General features: G+C 39.4%; 1 protein-coding gene across 1 annotated transcript in view; it reads right to left on the bottom strand.

Moving 5' to 3' along the window:
- Positions 1-20,152, bottom strand: part of Adam18 (ADAM metallopeptidase domain 18) — a 50,504-nt gene that overhangs the window by 7,892 nt on the left and 22,460 nt on the right. Inside the window, exons 8-17 of the mRNA XM_075984638.1 lie at positions 19,682-19,753; positions 19,327-19,493; positions 18,536-18,617; positions 13,832-13,968; positions 12,602-12,785; positions 11,266-11,361; positions 9,350-9,548; positions 6,865-6,964; positions 5,334-5,520; positions 2,146-2,226 (exon numbers count right to left, since the gene is read on the bottom strand). Of these exons, the coding sequence (XP_075840753.1) occupies positions 2,146-2,226; positions 5,334-5,520; positions 6,865-6,964; positions 9,350-9,548; positions 11,266-11,361; positions 12,602-12,785; positions 13,832-13,968; positions 18,536-18,617; positions 19,327-19,493; positions 19,682-19,753 (1,305 nt within the window). The remainder of the gene's footprint in view (positions 1-2,145; positions 2,227-5,333; positions 5,521-6,864; positions 6,965-9,349; positions 9,549-11,265; positions 11,362-12,601; positions 12,786-13,831; positions 13,969-18,535; positions 18,618-19,326; positions 19,494-19,681; positions 19,754-20,152) is intronic.

Genomic DNA, 20,152 nt, shown 5'->3' on the forward strand with positions numbered 1-20,152 from the left:
CCTGTACTCCACAAAATTGGAAAACGTAAAAGAAGTGGACAAGTTTCTGGATAAAAATCACTTACCAAAATTAAATCAAGACTAGATAAGCAAATTAAATAGACCTATAACTGCTAAAGAAATAGAAACAGTCATCAAAAGTCTCCCAACCAAAAAGCATCCCAGGGGCAGGTGGTTTCAGTGCAGAATTCTACAAGATTTTCAGAGAAGAATTAAGACCAATACTCCTCAAATTGTTCTACACAATAGAAACAGAGAAACATTCTAAACTTTTTTTAAGAGGCTACAATTATCTGATACCCAAACGACACAAAGACATTACTAAGAAAGAGAATTACAGACCAATCTCACTCATGAACATTGTTGCAAAAATACTCAATAAAATATTGGCAAACCAAACCCAAGAATGCATAAGAAAAATCATCCACCATGGTCAAGTTGGCTTCTTCCCAGAGATGGAGGGATGGTTCAATGTATGAAAATCAGTCAATGCAATCCACCATATAAACATTCTGGAAAAAAAGCCACATGATCATCTCATTAGATGCTGAAAAGGACTTCAACAAAGTACAACATCCCTTCATGATAAAGGTCTTGGAGAGAGCAGGGATACAAGACATAATAAAGGCAATAAACAGCAAGCCAACAGCCAACATCAAACTAAATAGAGAAAAACTCGAAGCAATTCCACTGAAATCAGGAACAAAACCAGGTTGGCCACTCTCTCCATATCTATTCGATATAGTACTTGAAGTTCTAGATAGAACAGTAAGACAACAAAAGGAGATCAAGGAGATACAAATCAGAAAAGAACAAGTCAAATTCTCACTATTTGCTGATAATATGATAGTTTATGTAAGTGACCCTAAAAATTCTACCAAGAAACTTCTAGAACTCATAAACACCTTCGTTAATGTAATAGGATAAAAGATTAACTCAAAAAAATCAGTAGCCACAAAGAAACCCTATCTCGAAAAACCAAAAAAAAAAAAAAATCAGTAGCCTTCCTTTAAACAGATGGTAAATGGGCTGAGAAAGAAATAAGAGAAACATCACTCTTCACAATAGCCACAAATAACATAAAATATCTTGGAGTAATTCTAACCAAACAAGTAAAACACCTGTATGACAAGAACTTTAAATCTTTGAAAAATGAAACTGAAGAAGACACCAGAAAATGGAAAGATCTCTCATGGTTTTGGGTAGGTAGAATTAACATAGTAAAAATGGCAATCTTATCAAAAGCAATCTACAGATTCAATGCAATGCCCATCAAAATCACAGCAAAATTCTTCACAGACCTAGAAAGAACAATACTCAACTTCATATGGAAAAAAAAAAACCCAGGATAGCCAAAGCAATCCTGTACAGTAAAGAAACTTCTGGAGGCATCACAATCTCCGACTTCAAACTCTACTACAAAGCTATAGTACTGAAAACAGCCTGGTATTGGCATAAAAACAGACAGAGGGACCAATGGAACTGAATCAAGACACAGGTATCAATCCACACACCTATGAACATCTGATCTTTGACAAAGAAGCAAAAGATATCAAATGGACAAAAGACAGAATATTCAACAAATAGTGCTGGCATAACTGGATATCAGCATGTAGAAGAATGAAAATAAGTCCTTCTATATTGCCATGCACAAAACTCAAGTCCAAATGGATCAAAGACCTTAACATAAAACCAATCACATTGAACCTCATAGAAGAGAAAGTGGGAAGTGCACTTGAACTTGAAAACTTGGGCAGAATTCCAGGCACACATTCAAGATGGCAGCACTGGCTGTTTTTACATCAACTTGACACAAGCTACAGTCATTCAGAAAGAGAGACTCTCAACTGAGACAGATGCCTTTGTAAAACAGGCCTGTGGGCAAGTCTGTAACGCATTATTTTTTTGATGATTGATGTGGAGAGCCCAGCTCACTGGGGACAACACCACGCCCAACACAGCCATGTGAAGCAAGCCAGTAAGCATCACTCCTCCATGGCTCTGCTGAAATTCCTGCCTCCAGGTTCCTGGTCATAGTCATGTCATTTAAGGGTGGTGCAGCCATCAGTTCTCCAAAGCAGGAGATTGGAACCACCCACAGTCACCTGCGTGGTCACAGTCGCCTGCATGGGTGGAGTCACTTACCCCATTCCCTTTGCACTTCTTAGTGGCATTACAGTCATTTCTTGTTAGATCAACTTCTTGGCAAGTTCTGTTTATGCAATACTAAAATTAAACATAGGATATTTCACGGTCACAAATGTCACATAAAATAAACCACTATTTGTAACATAAAAGGGACATATTTGTTGCATAAAAGATGTCCAAAGTCTGCTTATCCATTTTGCTTTGATTCCAATACCAATGTTCTAGCTTTCTAAAATAAGCCCCTCAACAGCAATGGTATCAAAGCAGGAGGAGCCTCTCTACTGGGAGCTAGACAGGGACTATGTGTGGTTTGAATTTTGATCCCTACAGTTTGAACTGACTGAAATCCGCACTGCATTTCCTACACTGTCAATATTTGTTAATGGATTGTTGGATAAAAGTCAAAATTGCCCCCTTAAGGTTGGAGAATAATTTTTCTTATGTCTCAAATACAATTCATAGGTTGTTTTGACTCTTTGCGGTGGCATATATCAGAATTATAAGGTAAGAGAAATAGTTTAACTTTGTTTTTTTTTTTGGCAATTATCAAATCTTGTCCTGTCAAAGTAGCAATCAAATGGTAATCGGTAATCTGGGTATGTAATTATTTTGGTCTCTTTTAACTTTTTCTATTTTGTTGGGCTTTGTGGCTTATGTTTTTCAATTGTTGACACAAGATGTAATTAAGTAATTCACAAAATGAATACATCAAATGTGGATGAAAATGAGATCTTTGTATTTATTCAAAATTAACATGTAATCAATAAATAAATCATAACTTGTATATACTAGCCTTTCTTTGATCCTTACATTCAATATTCAATGTAATATTAAGTATTCTAGCTGGAGCAATTTAGATATTAAAGAGAAAGAAAAGATATTCAAATCACAAAGGAAGTAATAAAATTATTTGTTTGTAGATGACATGATCATATATGTAGACCTCCAATGTACGCAGACAGACTGTGGACAGATGGCTATGTAATCACACACAGGCTTGTAGACGGCACAAAGATATCTATTTAAATACACACAGGCTGACAGATTACATACAGATGGCTTTGCAAACACAGGCTGACACACTACACATAGATGTCCAAGAAAACATACACATAGATTGGCTGACAGACTGTAAAGTCATGATCAGGCAAACACACCCAGGGTGACAGACTGTCCCCAGATTCATCTGCCATAGTCTCATGCTGCACAGTGACGCCTTTGCAAACACATGACAACTTACAGACTGCACGTGGAGGTAGTGCAAGCACACACAGATCGGTAGACTCCTCACAGATGCCCATGAAAACGCACACTGACTCATTATACACCGATGAACGCGCAAACACACACAGATGTGTGTATATAAACACTCGCGCTAACACACTACACATAGATGAGCATGGGAACACACAGGAAGTGACAGAATGCACACAGATGGATGAAGGGCAAACCACACACAGATGCCTGTGCAAACACACAGACTTACAGATTACATAGAGATACACAGACAAACACACACACAAACTTGATACATCAATGAATTCAGCAGTTTCAGGATAACATATCAAGTTGAAAAAAAATCAGGTACATTTCTACCAATTAACAATGGACAATTCAATAAAGATATTTAAAGTTTTTGTCTTTTATAATAATAACACAATATTTGCTTAGAAATAAATTTAGCCTAGCTGGAAGAAAGAGACAGGTTTGGGCCATAGACTTGAAAAGCTAATTCCCCCCTGCCAGGCAGTAACCTGTGTCCCTGACCAGGAGCAAGACACTATCTTCTACAAACTAACAACTATCGCTTTAAGGAATTTTTTTTTTTTTGTCTGATTCTCCATTCACAAGGCAATCATGCTTGGCACTCTTGGAAGTTTGTCTGTTCCCACTTAGATGATGAGAAAATCTGGCAAGCTGTCCTGGCAGCCGTGGAGTCTGGGCACACTATCTGGGGTGGACTAGGTCCCAGTGCTTGGATCTCCTACCTCATAGTCCTGTGTGGAATTCTGATCAAGGTATCTGGGGCTACTATCCTATTGGAAGATCTGAGTTGAAAGATACACCTTTGCTAATGGCTTGCTCATTTATTTGGGGGTGGAGTTCTATTCTTTCCTGGTCATCAGAGTAGGGCCTACGTACATCTCAGGCTCAGAACTGTGGGTTTCTCCATGCCTCCAGCTCACAACACCAAAATATTCTAAGACAAGGGAAACAGGCCAGGTCCACCATGTATGACACTTCCCTAACCTGATATTCTAAACCTTCTCTTTACTCTATTTGTGAGAAGTGAGCTCATAGATGTAGCTCATGAGGAAATTGGCCGCACAAGGCAGGCAGACCCAGGAACTGGGGTACTCAGAACAAATAAGCATCTCTGGGGTTCAGGAACCTTTGCTTTTGGAGTTTTGAGTTGGCTCTGTAACCGCCAAGTAAAGTGCGCTAAAGTGTTTATAATCACTCCTTTTAACCTTAAAGGGCTATTTGTGTGCTTTCTGAGCTGGGTCCCCTCATCCCCTAGACTGATAAACTCTGAACTTTGGCTCTGTCTGTGTATAATGACTATGTGAGTGTAATGTGCGCATGCGTGTACACAGCTATGCTAACACATAGGAGCCTGTCTCTGTGCGATAGCCGTTAGCCACGCTTTCCTAGGTCGGCTTTGGCTCTTCCAAACTGCTCACACTTACATTCTGATCAGATACATAGCACATAATTTATTCAATATGGATATGGCTTGCAGCGAAGCGAGGTGAAGTGAAAACTCAGAATTTACTATTGGAAATGATTAGGTCTAAAAATAATAGCACTTGGTGGTTAGTAGACTCGTGTCAAAAACTTGTACGTTTTAGCTGGGCAGTGGTGGCGCACACCTTTAATCCCAGCACTGGGAGATAGAGGCAGGCGGATCTCTGAGTTCAAAGTCAGTTTGGTCTATGGAGTGAGTTGCAGGACAGCCAGGACTACACAGAGAAACCCTGTCTCAAAACAAACAAGCAAACAAACCAAGCCCAAGCCCACAGTTTTTTCACATAGGGACTGAGAAGAAGCAATGCAACCCGCTTACTAAGGTTTATTTCACACCAAGTCGGAAAGGAACACAAGCTTCAGGGTCAAACTGTGATCACCGTCCTGGAACATGGCTGTGGTAATTACACAGCGAAACGTAATCCTCAGCCTCTTACCATCTGGGGTCCACACACAGTGCCATCAGCCACAAACGCATAATCTCTGCCATCTGACCTCATAGATAACCCAGGAGGCGTGGACAGGCACACCCTGTTATGGACGTATGAATATACCACAGACCGGGCTGCGCTTTTTTGATTCTTGTGTGGCTGAAAGCAAGCTAATTTCCCACAGAGAACATCCCTGGAAATGGAAAGGACAAAATTCATCATTTTACTTTTCAGTGATCCCAGCTTCCTTAAGTATTGCATGGATAGTGGCCTGAATGCTTGGCTCGTGTTGTAAAACGGGAAAAATGACACAGCAGCAACATTGTTTTATGACGTTATAAGATTTTTAAAAAACATAAACGGCTAAATGCAAGCAGATTAATTAGCACTGTGGCAGAACTGAGGTCTATCTACTTAGTTTACACATCTACACATGACTCTGTTTTCTAGTGCAGATCTTCAGGGACACTTAGGCTGACTTTAATAAAGCTCAGTCAGGCTGGATCTATCACCTGGAGTTGCCCAGCAGTGGCAAACCACGTATTCTTTCAGTATCTTTTGATTATGTGCCATTATTATTATATGTATATTATTATATCCCATAGAATTTAACAATACATTTGTCACTCAAAACCGTACATAGGTGCCCATACATGTATGTGGGCGTGTACATGGAGGCCAGAAGACAGCAATGGGGGTTAGGCGTCAAGTGCCAGTCACCTTTACTTTTTTGTCTTTCGCTGGCCTCGGGCTCACTGAGTAAGTTAGGCTGGGAGACTAGTGAGTCCCTGAGAGCTGCCTTTCTCTCTCTCTCTCCCCAGCACTGAGATCACAGTGTCGACCACCACATCTTAGCTCTCTTCCCATGAGTTCTGTGGCTCCAACTCTAGCAAGACTTTACAGGAGCTAGAATTTTCCCAGCCCCTTGTGACTTTTTAAAAAAATACCCAAGTAAAATTCTGGCAGCATTTGCTACAGGGCCATCACTCCCAGTGCAGACCCAGGAGCTGTTTTATGCTATAATAAACCACGTTACAATAGTCCAGTCGCACCATTGAGACATGCTCTGTGGTTTTACATATCAGTCATTTGGAGATAACAAACAAGGTGAAAATTTCTTTTCTCTCAAAAATCATCTGTTTAAAAAAAAATCAAAATACCTGTTTTAGGATACCTACAATGACAGACAGACTTAAAACATGAGCCAACTTTAATACTTAATTTAGAACAGAACACCCTATTTTCTGAAAAGTGGGCAATTCCTCTTAATACATTTCATCCTATTCCTCATCCAGTCCAATTCTTGGGGGGGGGGGGGTAAAGGGGAAAAACTGGAGGAAAGTGAAAACTCTGAATTTCTATGAGATTACACACACATACACGTGTGCATGGTGTTCATGGCCCATGCGCACATGAGTATGTTCATGCATGCATGAGAATATTTTCCTATCATACAATTTGATAGTTGTTTTGATTTAGTATTTGTCACTTGTCAAGCAACAGGACTCAGAAAAACAACCACACTTTACATACATACTTTTGTGCACATTGGGATGAATTTCTAAAATCACAGCTTGCCAGTTTTCCACGTGGTGAATTAACTTTTTCAAAACAGGCATAGGAGGCGCCTTTCGAACCTACAATGGGAAACATGTCGCTTAGGTTATTATCCTTAATGCAGATTGCGCGCTCTTTAGTCACGGACTAATAAAACTGTCCTTTGAAAATAGGCATGCGAGCTTGATTTTCATGGGCAATGTGCCAATGTCATAACACAAAACCAAAGGGATCATATCCAATGCTAATAGTTACATTGATATATTTACGTATTTCTTCATTGTTCTGAAACAAGGTGTACTATACATCTCAGACTGGTCTTGGCCTCAAAAATCTCCTGCCTCAGCCTCCTGAGGGTGAGCATTAGATGCATGTCCATCTTTGCCCCCTTACATTTTTTTCTAAAAATATGTACTGTGTGTGTGCCTGCGTATGTGCATATACATGTGCCTTGTACCTGTGTGTGTACATGTCTCTATATGTAGAGATCAGAGTGAAAGATTATGTATTGCTCCTCAGACATAATCCACCTTGCTTTTTGATTTTTTGATTATTTTATTTATGTGTACACATGCCTATATATTCAATCCTCTCAATTGGTGATCAGATAAATAACCAAATCTGGCCTGAACAAATTACAAGAGTGGTTAGAAGGCTCTCTCTCCCTAGATGAAGACGTACAGGCACCAATGGCGGATGAAAGAGGGAAAACCAGTTTCTCCTGTATCAAGCTCTCAGGTAATGTTACTCAATCCCAAGTAATCTTAAACACATGCGCATAGGCGCAACACCAAATGGGCTCAATTGGCTGTACTTACACTACACACGTGCATATGTTTGAAACAATAAAGAAGAGGTCATGAACTTGAGAGATGGGGGGGCATGTGAGGAGTTAGAGGAGCAAGGGAGTATGGAAATCATGTAAATATAGTGCTCATGTCTGAGATTATTTAAAAATTACACTTAAAAAGAGTTTAAACAGAGTTAACTCACAATAAGGCAACTTAGCCCCAATTAGTTTTTATAAGGTAACAAGTCCAGTGTCAGGAACAGGTTGCCTCTTAGCAAGGTCCTATAGCTCCCCAAACATTATAGATTATTGCCATTGCTCTTGGCTACTTTCCAGAACTTAACAGGAAGATCCTGTAGCTGAAGAGGCTACCAAGCTGGTACGACCTGGAAGTTTCATCCTTACTGGCTAGCTTTAATGGTGCTGGTACATGATACGCATGTTACCAGAACAAAAAAAGTCATTATCCTACTTATCCATCTGCCATCTTGTACACTACAATTACAAAGGCCTGGCGAGATGTGTACACTGGTACACTAGTGGTACAAATGTCCTGGGAGTAACCACCCACTTTCTGTTTGGATGCAAGACCAATCCCATAAGCTGGAACAAATAGCTGGTACTGTAATTTGGGATAAGAACATGTGGCTAGACAGCTCATATTGCCTAGGGGAAAGTCTATTATTCTCACAACATTAACTAGATTCCTAATGACTTATGAATATACCCATACCCACTCTGTCTGGAGCATTTTTCTGAAGGCTCCCTCCCCACATCAGGCCACCCTTCATGCTGACTGTGGCAGATTTTTCTTACTCTCTTCTTCTAAGCTCTGTCTTAATGAAGTTCCTCTCCAAGTTTTAATTGAAAGCCAATCTTTTCCTTTAAAGCCCAGTCATGTTATCTCAGACAGGAAACTCTGTCCATCCTGTTTTCCAGTCATAGCCTACATGCCCATGGGGTTCTCTGTTCATCCTGAAACGTATTTCCTGTTATTTCCCAAACCCATTGCTCTGGTGTCTAACATTGCCTTGTAAATCTAATATGTATTCAAATATTTTAATCATTCAACATATAGATAATCATATTGGGGCACACTAAAAACACCAGCAGGCATGCAGGAGTCTTATCTGGATTTCTCTAAAATGTTATTTGAAAAAAAAATATGAATAAGGTCAAAACAGGAGGATGGTGAGTTCAAAGTCAGCCTGGACTATGTACTGAGACTGTCTCAAACAAACAAAATCTGTCACAAATCAGAAGCAGGAGTTCTGGCCAGGTAGCCTGTGGCTGCTGTTGCATTACCAGTTCCTTGGTCAGAAAAGAGGTTACATGTGAATGGCATTCACTCTCAGCTTTGTAAGGCTCATGTTTTCAATGCTTGATTATGAATGTGGTAGATAATAGAAAATTAAGCCATCACTATCAGCTTATTTGCTACTCATATTTCAATATAATTTAGGAGGAATGGGCAACATATTTTTTTTTTCAAACCAAACCCTACATGGCATTTTTCTTGGAAATTTTCAATCATGCTTTTAATTTTTTTCTTTAATTTCAGTTTATCCCTCCTTAAAACTGTGACCCAGGCTCTTCCTCATTGAGGCCCTGTGGCATATAATATATACTCTACAGAGCAGTCCAAGTGCACCACAAATACAAAAGAAAGCAGTACCTTTTCCGAATAAACCGACACACTGGTCGTTGAGAGCTTGGCATTGTCCGTTGTAGCAGTACGCAGATCCCAGCCTGCACAAATAACCATTCAGCGCAAAGGTGTCGGGAACACAGTGGTTAGAGGATCCATTGCAATATTCTGTGAAGTCACATTCTGAGTCAACAGCCTTCCTACAGGGAGTGCCTGCTGGTGACAGCTAGGGACAGGAGAAAAAAAAAAGATCAGGAGCTGCGAATGACTCTATAATTATTGGTCAAAGGAGTCAGCTAAACATGTGTGGTTGTGGCTGAGGGACTGACACCTCCCCAGACTAAGAATTCTAGAAAGGGAAATCCAGGTAAAATACCCACTGGGAAGCGCAGAGAAGGGCAACTGTCTTTGTGATAGACACAGATCCCCACGGACAGCAGGCTGGCAGCTGCCCACAGCCTTGCGAACTCTGACATGAGCAGCATGTGCATGGAGAAGCACAGAACACTTGGTTCCACCTCTGATGCTGGCAAGACCCGGAAGCCAGGTCCAGCTTTGACTCTTACTAGCTTATTTGTATGGGAGAGACGATGCGTCTCTTTAATATTTGCAAATCCGTAATGAAGATCACATTCTCATTTAATGGAGCACATGCTTAGAATACTGCATGATCAGCACATACCACCACCATTTATTATCCTGAGAACAAAAGGGTCTCTCTGCATAGTTCAGATGCATTTTTATGTCTGGTTGAACACATTTCTCATCTGTTGCCATCCATAACAAAATTTATACTTTCCAAATGTTGAACTACCCTATGTGTTGAAAACACAGATACACACACACACACACACACACACACACACACACACACACACACACATGCACACACATACACAGACTATAGCATCTGTAATTGAACTAATGTTTAATAATGAAAAGATAATTAATAAATAAAGAAGTATCTTTAAAGAAATGAAAGAGAAAAGTCACAAGTAGGAGTTTCGTACCCTGGAGATATACATCGAGATGAATGAGAGGGCCAGCAGGATGCTTCAATGGACAAACGTGTCCGCTGCCAAACAGGATGAGGACAAGGGCCCAATACCTGGAGAACTCATGGTGGAAACAGAGAACTGGCTCTGACAATTGGCTCTCTAACTTCCACTTGTGCTGTGGTGTACACATGACAATTCATACACACTCAAAATACTTTTTAAAAACTAATGGGAAATAAAGCCTTTCCTAGGCAAACAATAGCTGAGAGAACCCACTCTCAGCAGACCCAGATGATACAAAATAGTCAAGGGAGGCTTTCAGATATAAGACATGCAGCATAAGGGGGGGAGTGTGGCTCAGTGATAGAGCACTGGCCTAGCATGGACACAGGATGGGGGTGTGGCTCAGTATATGCCTAGCATGCACACAGGGCAGGGGTGTGGCTCTGTGGTAGAGCATTTGCCTGGCATGCACACAAGGCAGGGGTGTGGCTCTGGTAGAGCACTTGCCTGGCATGCACACAAGGCAGGGGTGTGGTTTGGTATATGCCTAGCATACACACAGGATGGGGGTGTGGCTCACTATATGCCTAGCATGCACACAGACCTGAGTTTAATCCTTCACAGAATAAAGAAACAAACCATTAAATAAGGGAAGTGCAACTAAAATATAAGAAATATGATAATCCACAGATATTTGCAAAGGGAAATGAACAGAGTAGAAAATGGAATTCATGGCGTTATCGTCTTTCTCCTTGTATGGGAACTAAAGGATTCAAAGGTGGCAACAGCATTGATGACTACGGGAGTGTTTTATGTAGCTCGTGGTAGTTTATCATGGAATCTCTAGAGCCCACATTCTGTGGATCATTCCACGCGGTTTTAGTTAATCTCGTCTTGCATTACTGCGGCTCAACTTCCCTTTGCTAAGTACCAGCCACTCACCTCACAGCTTGGTGTGCAACATCGTCCAGAGCCACACTTTGCAGAGGCTTTCAGCCTGCATGTTTCAGAGTTGCAGCACTCTTTAAACTGGCATTCCTGCACTTTCGAAAGAAAATGGATTCCGGTTAGGATAGATGCCCCAGCTCTCCTTCCTTCTCCCCTTCTCCCCTTTCTTTCTGAGACAGGCTATCATGTAGCCAAGATTGCTCTACAGTGCAGTGGAGGGTGCCAGTGGCCCCCCTCACTTTCCAGCCCCCACCTCCCAGGCTCTGGGATTTTAGAAAAGCACCACCACCCACAACTTGGTAACTCTTGCCCTTTTATCTCAACTTTAATTCGCATGCTGTGCTCCTAATTACATTCAATGAAGCTTCACTAGCCTCAGCTTTCATTATTTCCAGAATTCCCGAAAGTATGTGCGACTGAGAGCACTAAGGAAATAGCATTTAAATCAGTTGTTGATCTCGAACATGAAAATTTCGGTGATTGACTCAGAATTTACCAATATGGAATACACTGGGGTTGGGAGGAGTGTGACTTCCCAGGAGAAACACCAACTTTCTTCAGTACTCTCATTAATGATTTGTTTGCTGCACATTTCTATTGAGAATGAAGCTAAACTTCAGAAAGGAAACCAAGACACATTAAGTATTTATTCACGGACCCTTTTCCCATTAATGGTGTTGGCAGTGGCCTGTCTATGACATAAGACACCTCCATTTGCTCGCCAAGTAACAGAGCATAGAGTCTGTATATTAAGACGGCGTTGGAGGCTTCTGGTGCCATGGTTGTTTGCAATGCTTCCGTGATACTGTCGTTATTCATTTCACATGGTTAAAATGACCCCCACTTCTCTTGAATTCTCCATCTAAGACATAGCAGTCTCTCTTATTTCCTATCCTGGAAATTTCAGATCTTTCTGATTGTCCTTTATTCTCTGGATGACTCTGATTGCCCATGAGATAGGGGACCAGTATGGGAGGTCTATAAACTTCAGAGTAGGGCCATCTCAGGAGGTCACAAGACATTGAAAGTATCAGTTGTAGATTTTGTTTATAGACTAGGCTTGAACACTGGGAGCAGCAGTAGACACATGACGGGCAGTAAAGCCCAGAAGGGTCAGCAGTCTCAACCTGCAGGCCAGTTCCAGGCCATGCTGGGCTACACAGAACCATGTCGTGCAAAGAGATGTGGGAAAGCAACTGATTTATCTTCATTCTCACATATCAGTTTTACACTAAAGATGCCACGATACGCCCAGCATGTGCTCTGACAGCATGCTCTGTGCTCTTTGGATTAGAACAACTATGGTCAAACTTGAATATCTGGTGCTCACCACGTCACTTCCACAGTCACACTCTTCATTAGCTTCCACAATTCCGTCTCCACACACGGGCTGACTCTGTGGTGATTTCTGCACATCTGAAAGGTTGCCAAGACATCCCTCAAAAAATTTTGAGGCGTAGTGCTTGTAGTCATGCATGCTACAGTTGCTAAAAGTCTTCACCCCACTGGAACTCCTAAAGCAAAATAATAGTCTCAGAGAAATAAACTTAGCTACTAAAACACATTTAGACAATGCTCCATTAGTAAATCATAGAGCCCACAAAGATGAAACAAATAGAAATATATACCTCAGCAGAGGGTAAACGTTGTGGAGTTAGATATGTCACTGTGATCGGTTTAATAAAAAGATGAGTGGCCAATAGCTAGGCAGGATTGCCAGGCACAGAAGATGCTGGAAAGAAGAAGGGTGGAGAAACCAGCCAGGCACTGATGTGGTATTTCTCTCTGTATACTGTGAATATGTTGGGTTTTTTTTTTTTAACTATTGGTTAATAAAGAAGCTGTGTTGGGCCTGTGGCAGGGCAGAATCAAACTAAACTTGAAAATTAACTGAATGCTGGGAGAAAGACAGCAGAATCAGGGAGAAGACATGTAGCTGCCAAAGGAGACAGATGCTCTAGAACCTTGATGGTTAGCCACGAGCCTTGTAGTAAAATATAAAATAGTAGAAATAGGTTAATTTAAGATGTAAGAGCTAGCTAGAAATTTCCTTAAGCTATTAGCCAAACAGTATTGCATTTAATATAGTTTCTGTGTGATTATTTTGAGACTGGTCAGCCAGGAATGAATGAGCAATCTCCACCCACTAGACATGGAATGAGTTGGACACACACATGGAAAATACTTTATATGCTATCTTATTAAGCATAATGTAACATTTCAACTTATAATGTAGAAATTAATAAAAATATTTCAATGTTCATCAAATCATAAGATCAATATTGGAAGAACATGTATAAAATTAGTTACAACTGGGGGCTAAAGAGATGGCTCAGCAGTTCTAAGCAGAGGGCCTGGGTTCGATTCCTGGCATTCACATTGTAGTTCACAACTGTAAATTCTGTTCTAGGGGGCCCTGGACCTGATGTCCTCTTCTGTCCTTAGTGGGCACCATGCATGCACATGGCATAAAGACATACATGCAGGCAAAATTCACATAAATAAAATAAATAAGTCTAACAAAGAATTTAAAGATAAAATTCATCATAAAAATTCTTACATGGCTCCCTGTTGCATTATGCATGGAGCTCTGGGACAGGAACAATTACTGACATCATCATATGACAATCCTATTTGAAGGCCAATCAGCTGAGTGATAACTACTGATAATCCCTCCAAACCTATGTCTTCTGGATACTAAAATAGAGAAGATTAAATAGAAAAAATATTATATAAAAATAAAACAAAGGCAAGTGACAAATGTCTTTGCAATCACAAAATTTAATCTATAATTCTTTTTATATTGAGTGTACCTTGTAATAATTTTCTTTGCTATGCATACCCATGGCTACTTTAATTTAGCTGTATGTCTTTATTTATACATTTATTAAAATAATGTGACACAAACCCCACAAAACTACACATATTGCAGACATGCATGTAACTTAACACAGAAAAATTTTATGAGTATGAGAAAAACCTAATAGGTATGCTTCCCTGATGATGTGGTATCTAAGTTTGAAACTTTAGTTTTGACAAATGAATGTTAAAGCTGGGAAATGGCATGGGTAAAAACACCTAATTATGGAACACCAGATTTTGAGGTAAAATATAGAATCTGGAGTCTTAATGCCCAGTAATACAGGAGTCATGGTCTTCTTTTATAATTATCTAATTTATATGAATATTGGATAAAGTCATTCAGATGAAGAGACTCCTCAAAATAAAACACCTTTCAAGTTAAAGTGCTCAAAATGATTTCAGTCACAAATCAGCATGATTTCTGCAGATTTAAAAAGTGCCAAGACACATCCTTCTTTGGGGTCTAGCTTAATTATCTACCACGGAGACCGAAATAGGAATAAAAGCCTCCATCTAAAATAACTCCAAGGCCAGATGGACTCATAGCAGAATTTTACCTAACTTTCAGAGAAATTATTCAGAATAATAGACATAGAAAGAACAAAAAAACCTTCTATGAAGCCAGTACACCAATCCCAAACTGAAAAAGCTGTACACAGAAACCAAGTAGACAGAGAGGGAAAACTTGGGATCTCAAGCTCCGCTGATCAACCACTCCAGCTCCAATCTCAGATAAACGCAGCCATTGAGAAGCGGACTGCAAATCAACACGGACCCTCAGCCAGCCCAGGAAGTATGTTGATTTTAGTGTAGATCCCACCTGTTTTATTATTCATAGTTTTGAGTACTCAGTATTCATCTCTATTTGTTCCTCTGGTAAACATCAGTCTAGAAGAGCAAAGTCTTTTCTAAACTGTTCCCTTCTAGAGAACCCCTTCCTATTTTGATGATGTTTCTGAGCATGAGACCTGACTGGACTATTACAGGGCTGGCACACAAATCAGACCCAATCCAGCCGCTGCCGGCTCTCATGGACTTTACAACTAAGAAAAGTTTTTATATTTTAAAATACTTTAAAATTTCAAGAGAAAAATATTTTTCTGTACATGAAAACTATATGCCATTCAAATACGACTATTCATGAATAAAAATTTATTGGCACACAGGTGACTAGAGTTGCAATGGCCACACTGAGCTCTTGTAACTTGTTAACCTCTGAGCTAGAATCTCTCTGATACTATAAGACATACAGTACAGGTGAGATCATTATAGGACCTTTAAGCAGGAGAAGCAAAAAGCCTGACTATAATTTTAGTTTTGTCAGCTTGCCACAATCTAGAAGCACCTGGAGAGTGCCTCAATGAGAGATTGTCCATGTTGGTTGGCCTGTGGGCATGCCTGTGGTGGGTGATCTTACTTAAGATAACTGATGTGGGGAGACCCAGCCTACTGTGGGCAGCGCCATTCCCCAAGCAGGAGGGTCCTAACCTGTATATAAGTGGAGAAATTGAGCTGAGGACAAGTAAGCAAGTAAACACATAAGATTCACTTCTCTCTGCTCTTAGCTATGGGTGTGACTGCTTTAACATCCTGAGGCCGTGACTCAGGTGATTACGATGGACTGTATCCTGGAATTGGAAGCCGACTGAATCCCTTTCTCCATTAAGTTGCATTTTGTCAGTAATGGAAATGAAAGTAAAACACTCACCCACCAGGCAGATGAGCACAACCTGCTTTAGTTGGCAAAAACATCAGAGAGGGACTCGGGGCTTCACTTATCTTTGTTCCTGCAACATCGACAACTGCCTTACATTCCAGCATTCAGTCCATCCCAATTAAAGTCTCATAGTAACAGATTTAGTGAAGCTGTGCACTAATTTGCATTAAAACTCCGCAAGAACTAACGAACAATATGGGTGAGGCATGCTCCTCGGGTACATGTATCTCTTGCTTACAAGACAAAAACAGTTTTCTACCACGGGATCTGAAAAGCACTGGGTTATCAGGCTACAAACCATTGACAAGACAACAGAAGATGCTCAAAAATCTGGGATTAGGAAACCAAATTATACTTCAACTAGATGCCATATGCTATCACCATCAGCACTAGGAAAGGGTTATCTCTTGCTGAGTTGTTGACCAGTGGATTACCATAGACTCGTCCCCCACCACAACTGGAACAATACAGGCTATCACCAATGTTGTTGGTTACTGTCCACAACTTGATGGTAAGCTACTACTGCTGAAGACATCACATATTCAGTCATACAACACATACTCAAAGGAAGCTTCATGCCTAATGGCTAGGTTGCATAGTGCTAGAAGGTGCTATGCACACTCCTGGGGGAGAAAAGTCATCATCAGCTTCACACAGTTCTGAACACTGAGGGATACATTCAAAGGCCAGATTGTAAGATCTGCCCTCTGGCACAATAGTGGCATGAGTATTTGAGAGTATCTGCTAAATGGTTACAGCATTAACACGATGCCTAATGACTTATTGTTATACCTATATATAGGTCAACGCATCTCTCAGCCTTCATCACTTCATCTTCCCATGAATGGCAGTTAACACAGAGAGCCACAAGTGGTTAATGCACAAAGAACAAGAGACTCGGGAGTGCTCAGCCCTAAGTGGGACATCTACGTCACACTTCTCCACCTAAAGTTCAGGAGTTTATATGGAAGAGGGGATAGAAAGATAGAGTCAGGGGTGATAGATGACTTCAAGGAAACTCTTTTCCAACAAGCCAGATAGATATACATATGAAATCATAGCAATTATGACACCATGCCCAAGTCTTGCACAAATTCAAGCCACACAAAATCCCAGTATGGAGGACGTGAGGTCTCACCTCCTAAATGAGGAGCTATTGACATTTGATTGTTGCTGAGAGAGGGAAAGTCATTTTTGGTGGTGTGAAACCTGGTATAGCACATTACAGACCAAGCTCCATACCTAGGAATAGGTTTAAAACTATTCCAGCACAAACTGGACGGGTAGGTTTAAAAGAGGAGAAAGATGGGCTGGAGAGATGGCTCAGCCGTTAAAGGCTAGGCTCACAACCAAAAATATAAAAGAGGAGAGAGCAGGGAAAGGAAGAGATGCTGAGGGGGTGAATGTAGTCAAAAAACACTGTACAAAAATTTCAAAGAATTAATAAAAACATTATTTAAAAAAACAGAAAAGTAAGCTAATTCTCAATTCAGGGCATCACTGAGGAGACCGGGCCTAACAGCGTGTGGGTGAGGGACTGAGGCCAAAGGAAGGGCCTTGAAACACTGCAGAATGAAGCAGAATACTAAAAGCAGAGAAAAGATGAAGTAAAATGATTTTATATGTGTGCATATAATTAATAAAGACTACTGTTCTGAATCATAATGTAAATGTCCGATATGCAGGATTATCTAACATGCCACCCCTGTGAAAGGATCATTCAACCTGCTTCAAAGAGGTCGCAACCCACAGGTTGAGAACTGCTACTATAGACGCTGCAAGCAAGCAACACACAAAAGTTCCCAAGGGGATTAATAGAGACCAGTAAATTCCAAGGTGTATGTATGTGTGTACATATATATACATATATTATTATATTAGATATTATATACATATTCTAAATACTACAGCTAACCAGAAATTTAAAAGAATCAAATCCCTTCTCCTTCACCCAGCTCCCATGATGCCTGGCTTCTTTTTTTCCTCAGTCATTTTTAGAGACGTAAGTTGGTGGAATGTGAAACAGAAATGTGCATGTTCCAAAGGAGACAAAGCAAGAACTGTCACATCACAGCTGTGCGCCGTGTCCTATGTGCAGTGTCAAGAAGAGAAGACACACTCCCCAGAATGTCTCTAGCATAGAGAAAGAAGACTTCCTCAAACACAGAGGAAGGCAGACATATTTTATTAAAGAATTTGGACAAACCAATGTGATGTAATTATTAAATCCGGGAAGAGCCACTTGTGTAATCAAAGCAATTTAATATTAGTCCATTATTTGGCTCATAAGAGAATAAAATGAAATTTGTGTAGATAGCATGAAGGGTTATGAAATGGCAAACTCAAGTTGATGGCTTTTGCTACTGCCTGAGCTTGGGCACACGGAGGCGTCTCTGCTTTTGAGCTAATGCTTGTGCTACTTAAAAATCCTAGGCAACTTTAGCAAATGTCACAACTAGTTAGTGACAGAATATACTAGTATTTGTATTATGTTGATTATGCTTGAAATGTGTAATACAATGGGATGTTCTTAGGCTTGAACAACTTTGTCCCAACAGACTAATAATGAATAGACATACATAGGATAGAATAAGCTGTTGAAAACCATTTAACGACTGCATAAACACTTATATAATAATAAGGTTGTTGAAAAGTAGTAATATAAAGAAGATGAAAACTACATACCATGACAATACCCGCAAAGTAGCTTTTATTGCATATTTCACCCGGTGATGTTGCTCCAATATTTTTTGGATGCTTCCTGTAACTACACCATGATGATTTGACTTTGTATTCATGTAATCACATAGCATAACATATAAGCATTTGTTTACCTCCTCATGAAGTTAAAAAAACTTGAGAAACATATAAAAGTCCAATCTGGATATCTAATAAAGTTTGCACAATGTTCAAATTATTGTAATTATTTGATATCAAACTTTTTTCTTCACTTAGTTCCCAGATTTGATATTATTCTATGACCTTAAATGCTACCAAGTTTTCCGTATTGTGCCGTAACTCCTTCAGCCACTAAAAGTTGAAAAGTAAGGGAACTAATGTTTAACTCGTAGAAAAAGCCATTTTGCTAACATCTTAAACATAAGCACTTATTTAATAATAAATTATCACAAAGCAACCTACACAAATCTATTCCTATGAAAAAGTGACATGAAATACATCAATTTGTATAGGTAAAATTAAATAAACAATTTTTATATTATGAATTAGATTAGGCTGACATAATCTGTAATAAAAGTGATATATAAATTAATGCAATTCAGGATTTGTTCACATTAATTCTACTTTAAATATAAAATATGTCAATATGGTCATCATTGTTTAAACTATTGTCTTCATACATGAAGCTATATATGTCTTCAACGTGTCCTACAGAAAACTGAAGAGTATAATAAATGCAAAAACTGACCTTCGTGGAATTATTAATCTGTTTATCATGCAGAGCACCGTCTACTTACATGAGTAAGTGTGTTATCTCATGGGACTGTAGGGTAAGATAGTCTCGTTTCCAGTCCAAAAGTCTTTGTAAAATGTCATTAGCATCTCCATCAGTAGAAATTTGATTTTTATCTGACCACAGTTCCAAGGAGGCTAACACAACCATCAGTTCCAGCTGAGTAACCATCTATGAACAGGATTTACAGTGTATGCTTAAAATGCATCAGCTAGTATATAAAAAATATAGAAGGACGTTCACTAGAGTATTGAGAACATTGATCTAATAAAATATATTCAAGTCATTAATTTTCCATACTTACAAAATGCAAATTATAGTCAATGTTTTTTTCATGAAATTAGAAGTCAAAAACTTACTGTGTTGACAAGCTCAATAATCTGGAAAATTTTATGTGTTACGGCCATAATGTCAGATCCCATATAATCGTACTGAAACACAAATTTAAGTTTTTGAGACTTTATTAATATAATATGACAGTAAATTTTCAACAGCCAAATTATTTTGGAAATTTGGGACAAGTATAGGTTTATCAAGTATTTCTACATGTTAATATTTTTTATTAAAGTTTCATTTTGTCAATGACATGTAAAATGTTATACTAATTATAATACAATCATATATAAGCTATATTACATAAACATATAATAAGCACTATAGTTATATAAATACAATTATATAATAATTTTTAAATAGTAATCTTTATTAAAAACAAAGACCCAAGAACACACTGGCATTTAGAACAGACTCAACGTAAACTTCTAAGACTCTCAAGCAGAAAAGGGACTAAATGAGAGGCACCAGCAAGCTCTGCGAATTCCACCTCGTTG

This window comes from Microtus pennsylvanicus, chromosome 9, assembly GCF_037038515.1.
Source record: "Microtus pennsylvanicus isolate mMicPen1 chromosome 9, mMicPen1.hap1, whole genome shotgun sequence".
Taxonomy (NCBI): domain Eukaryota; kingdom Metazoa; phylum Chordata; class Mammalia; order Rodentia; family Cricetidae; genus Microtus; species Microtus pennsylvanicus.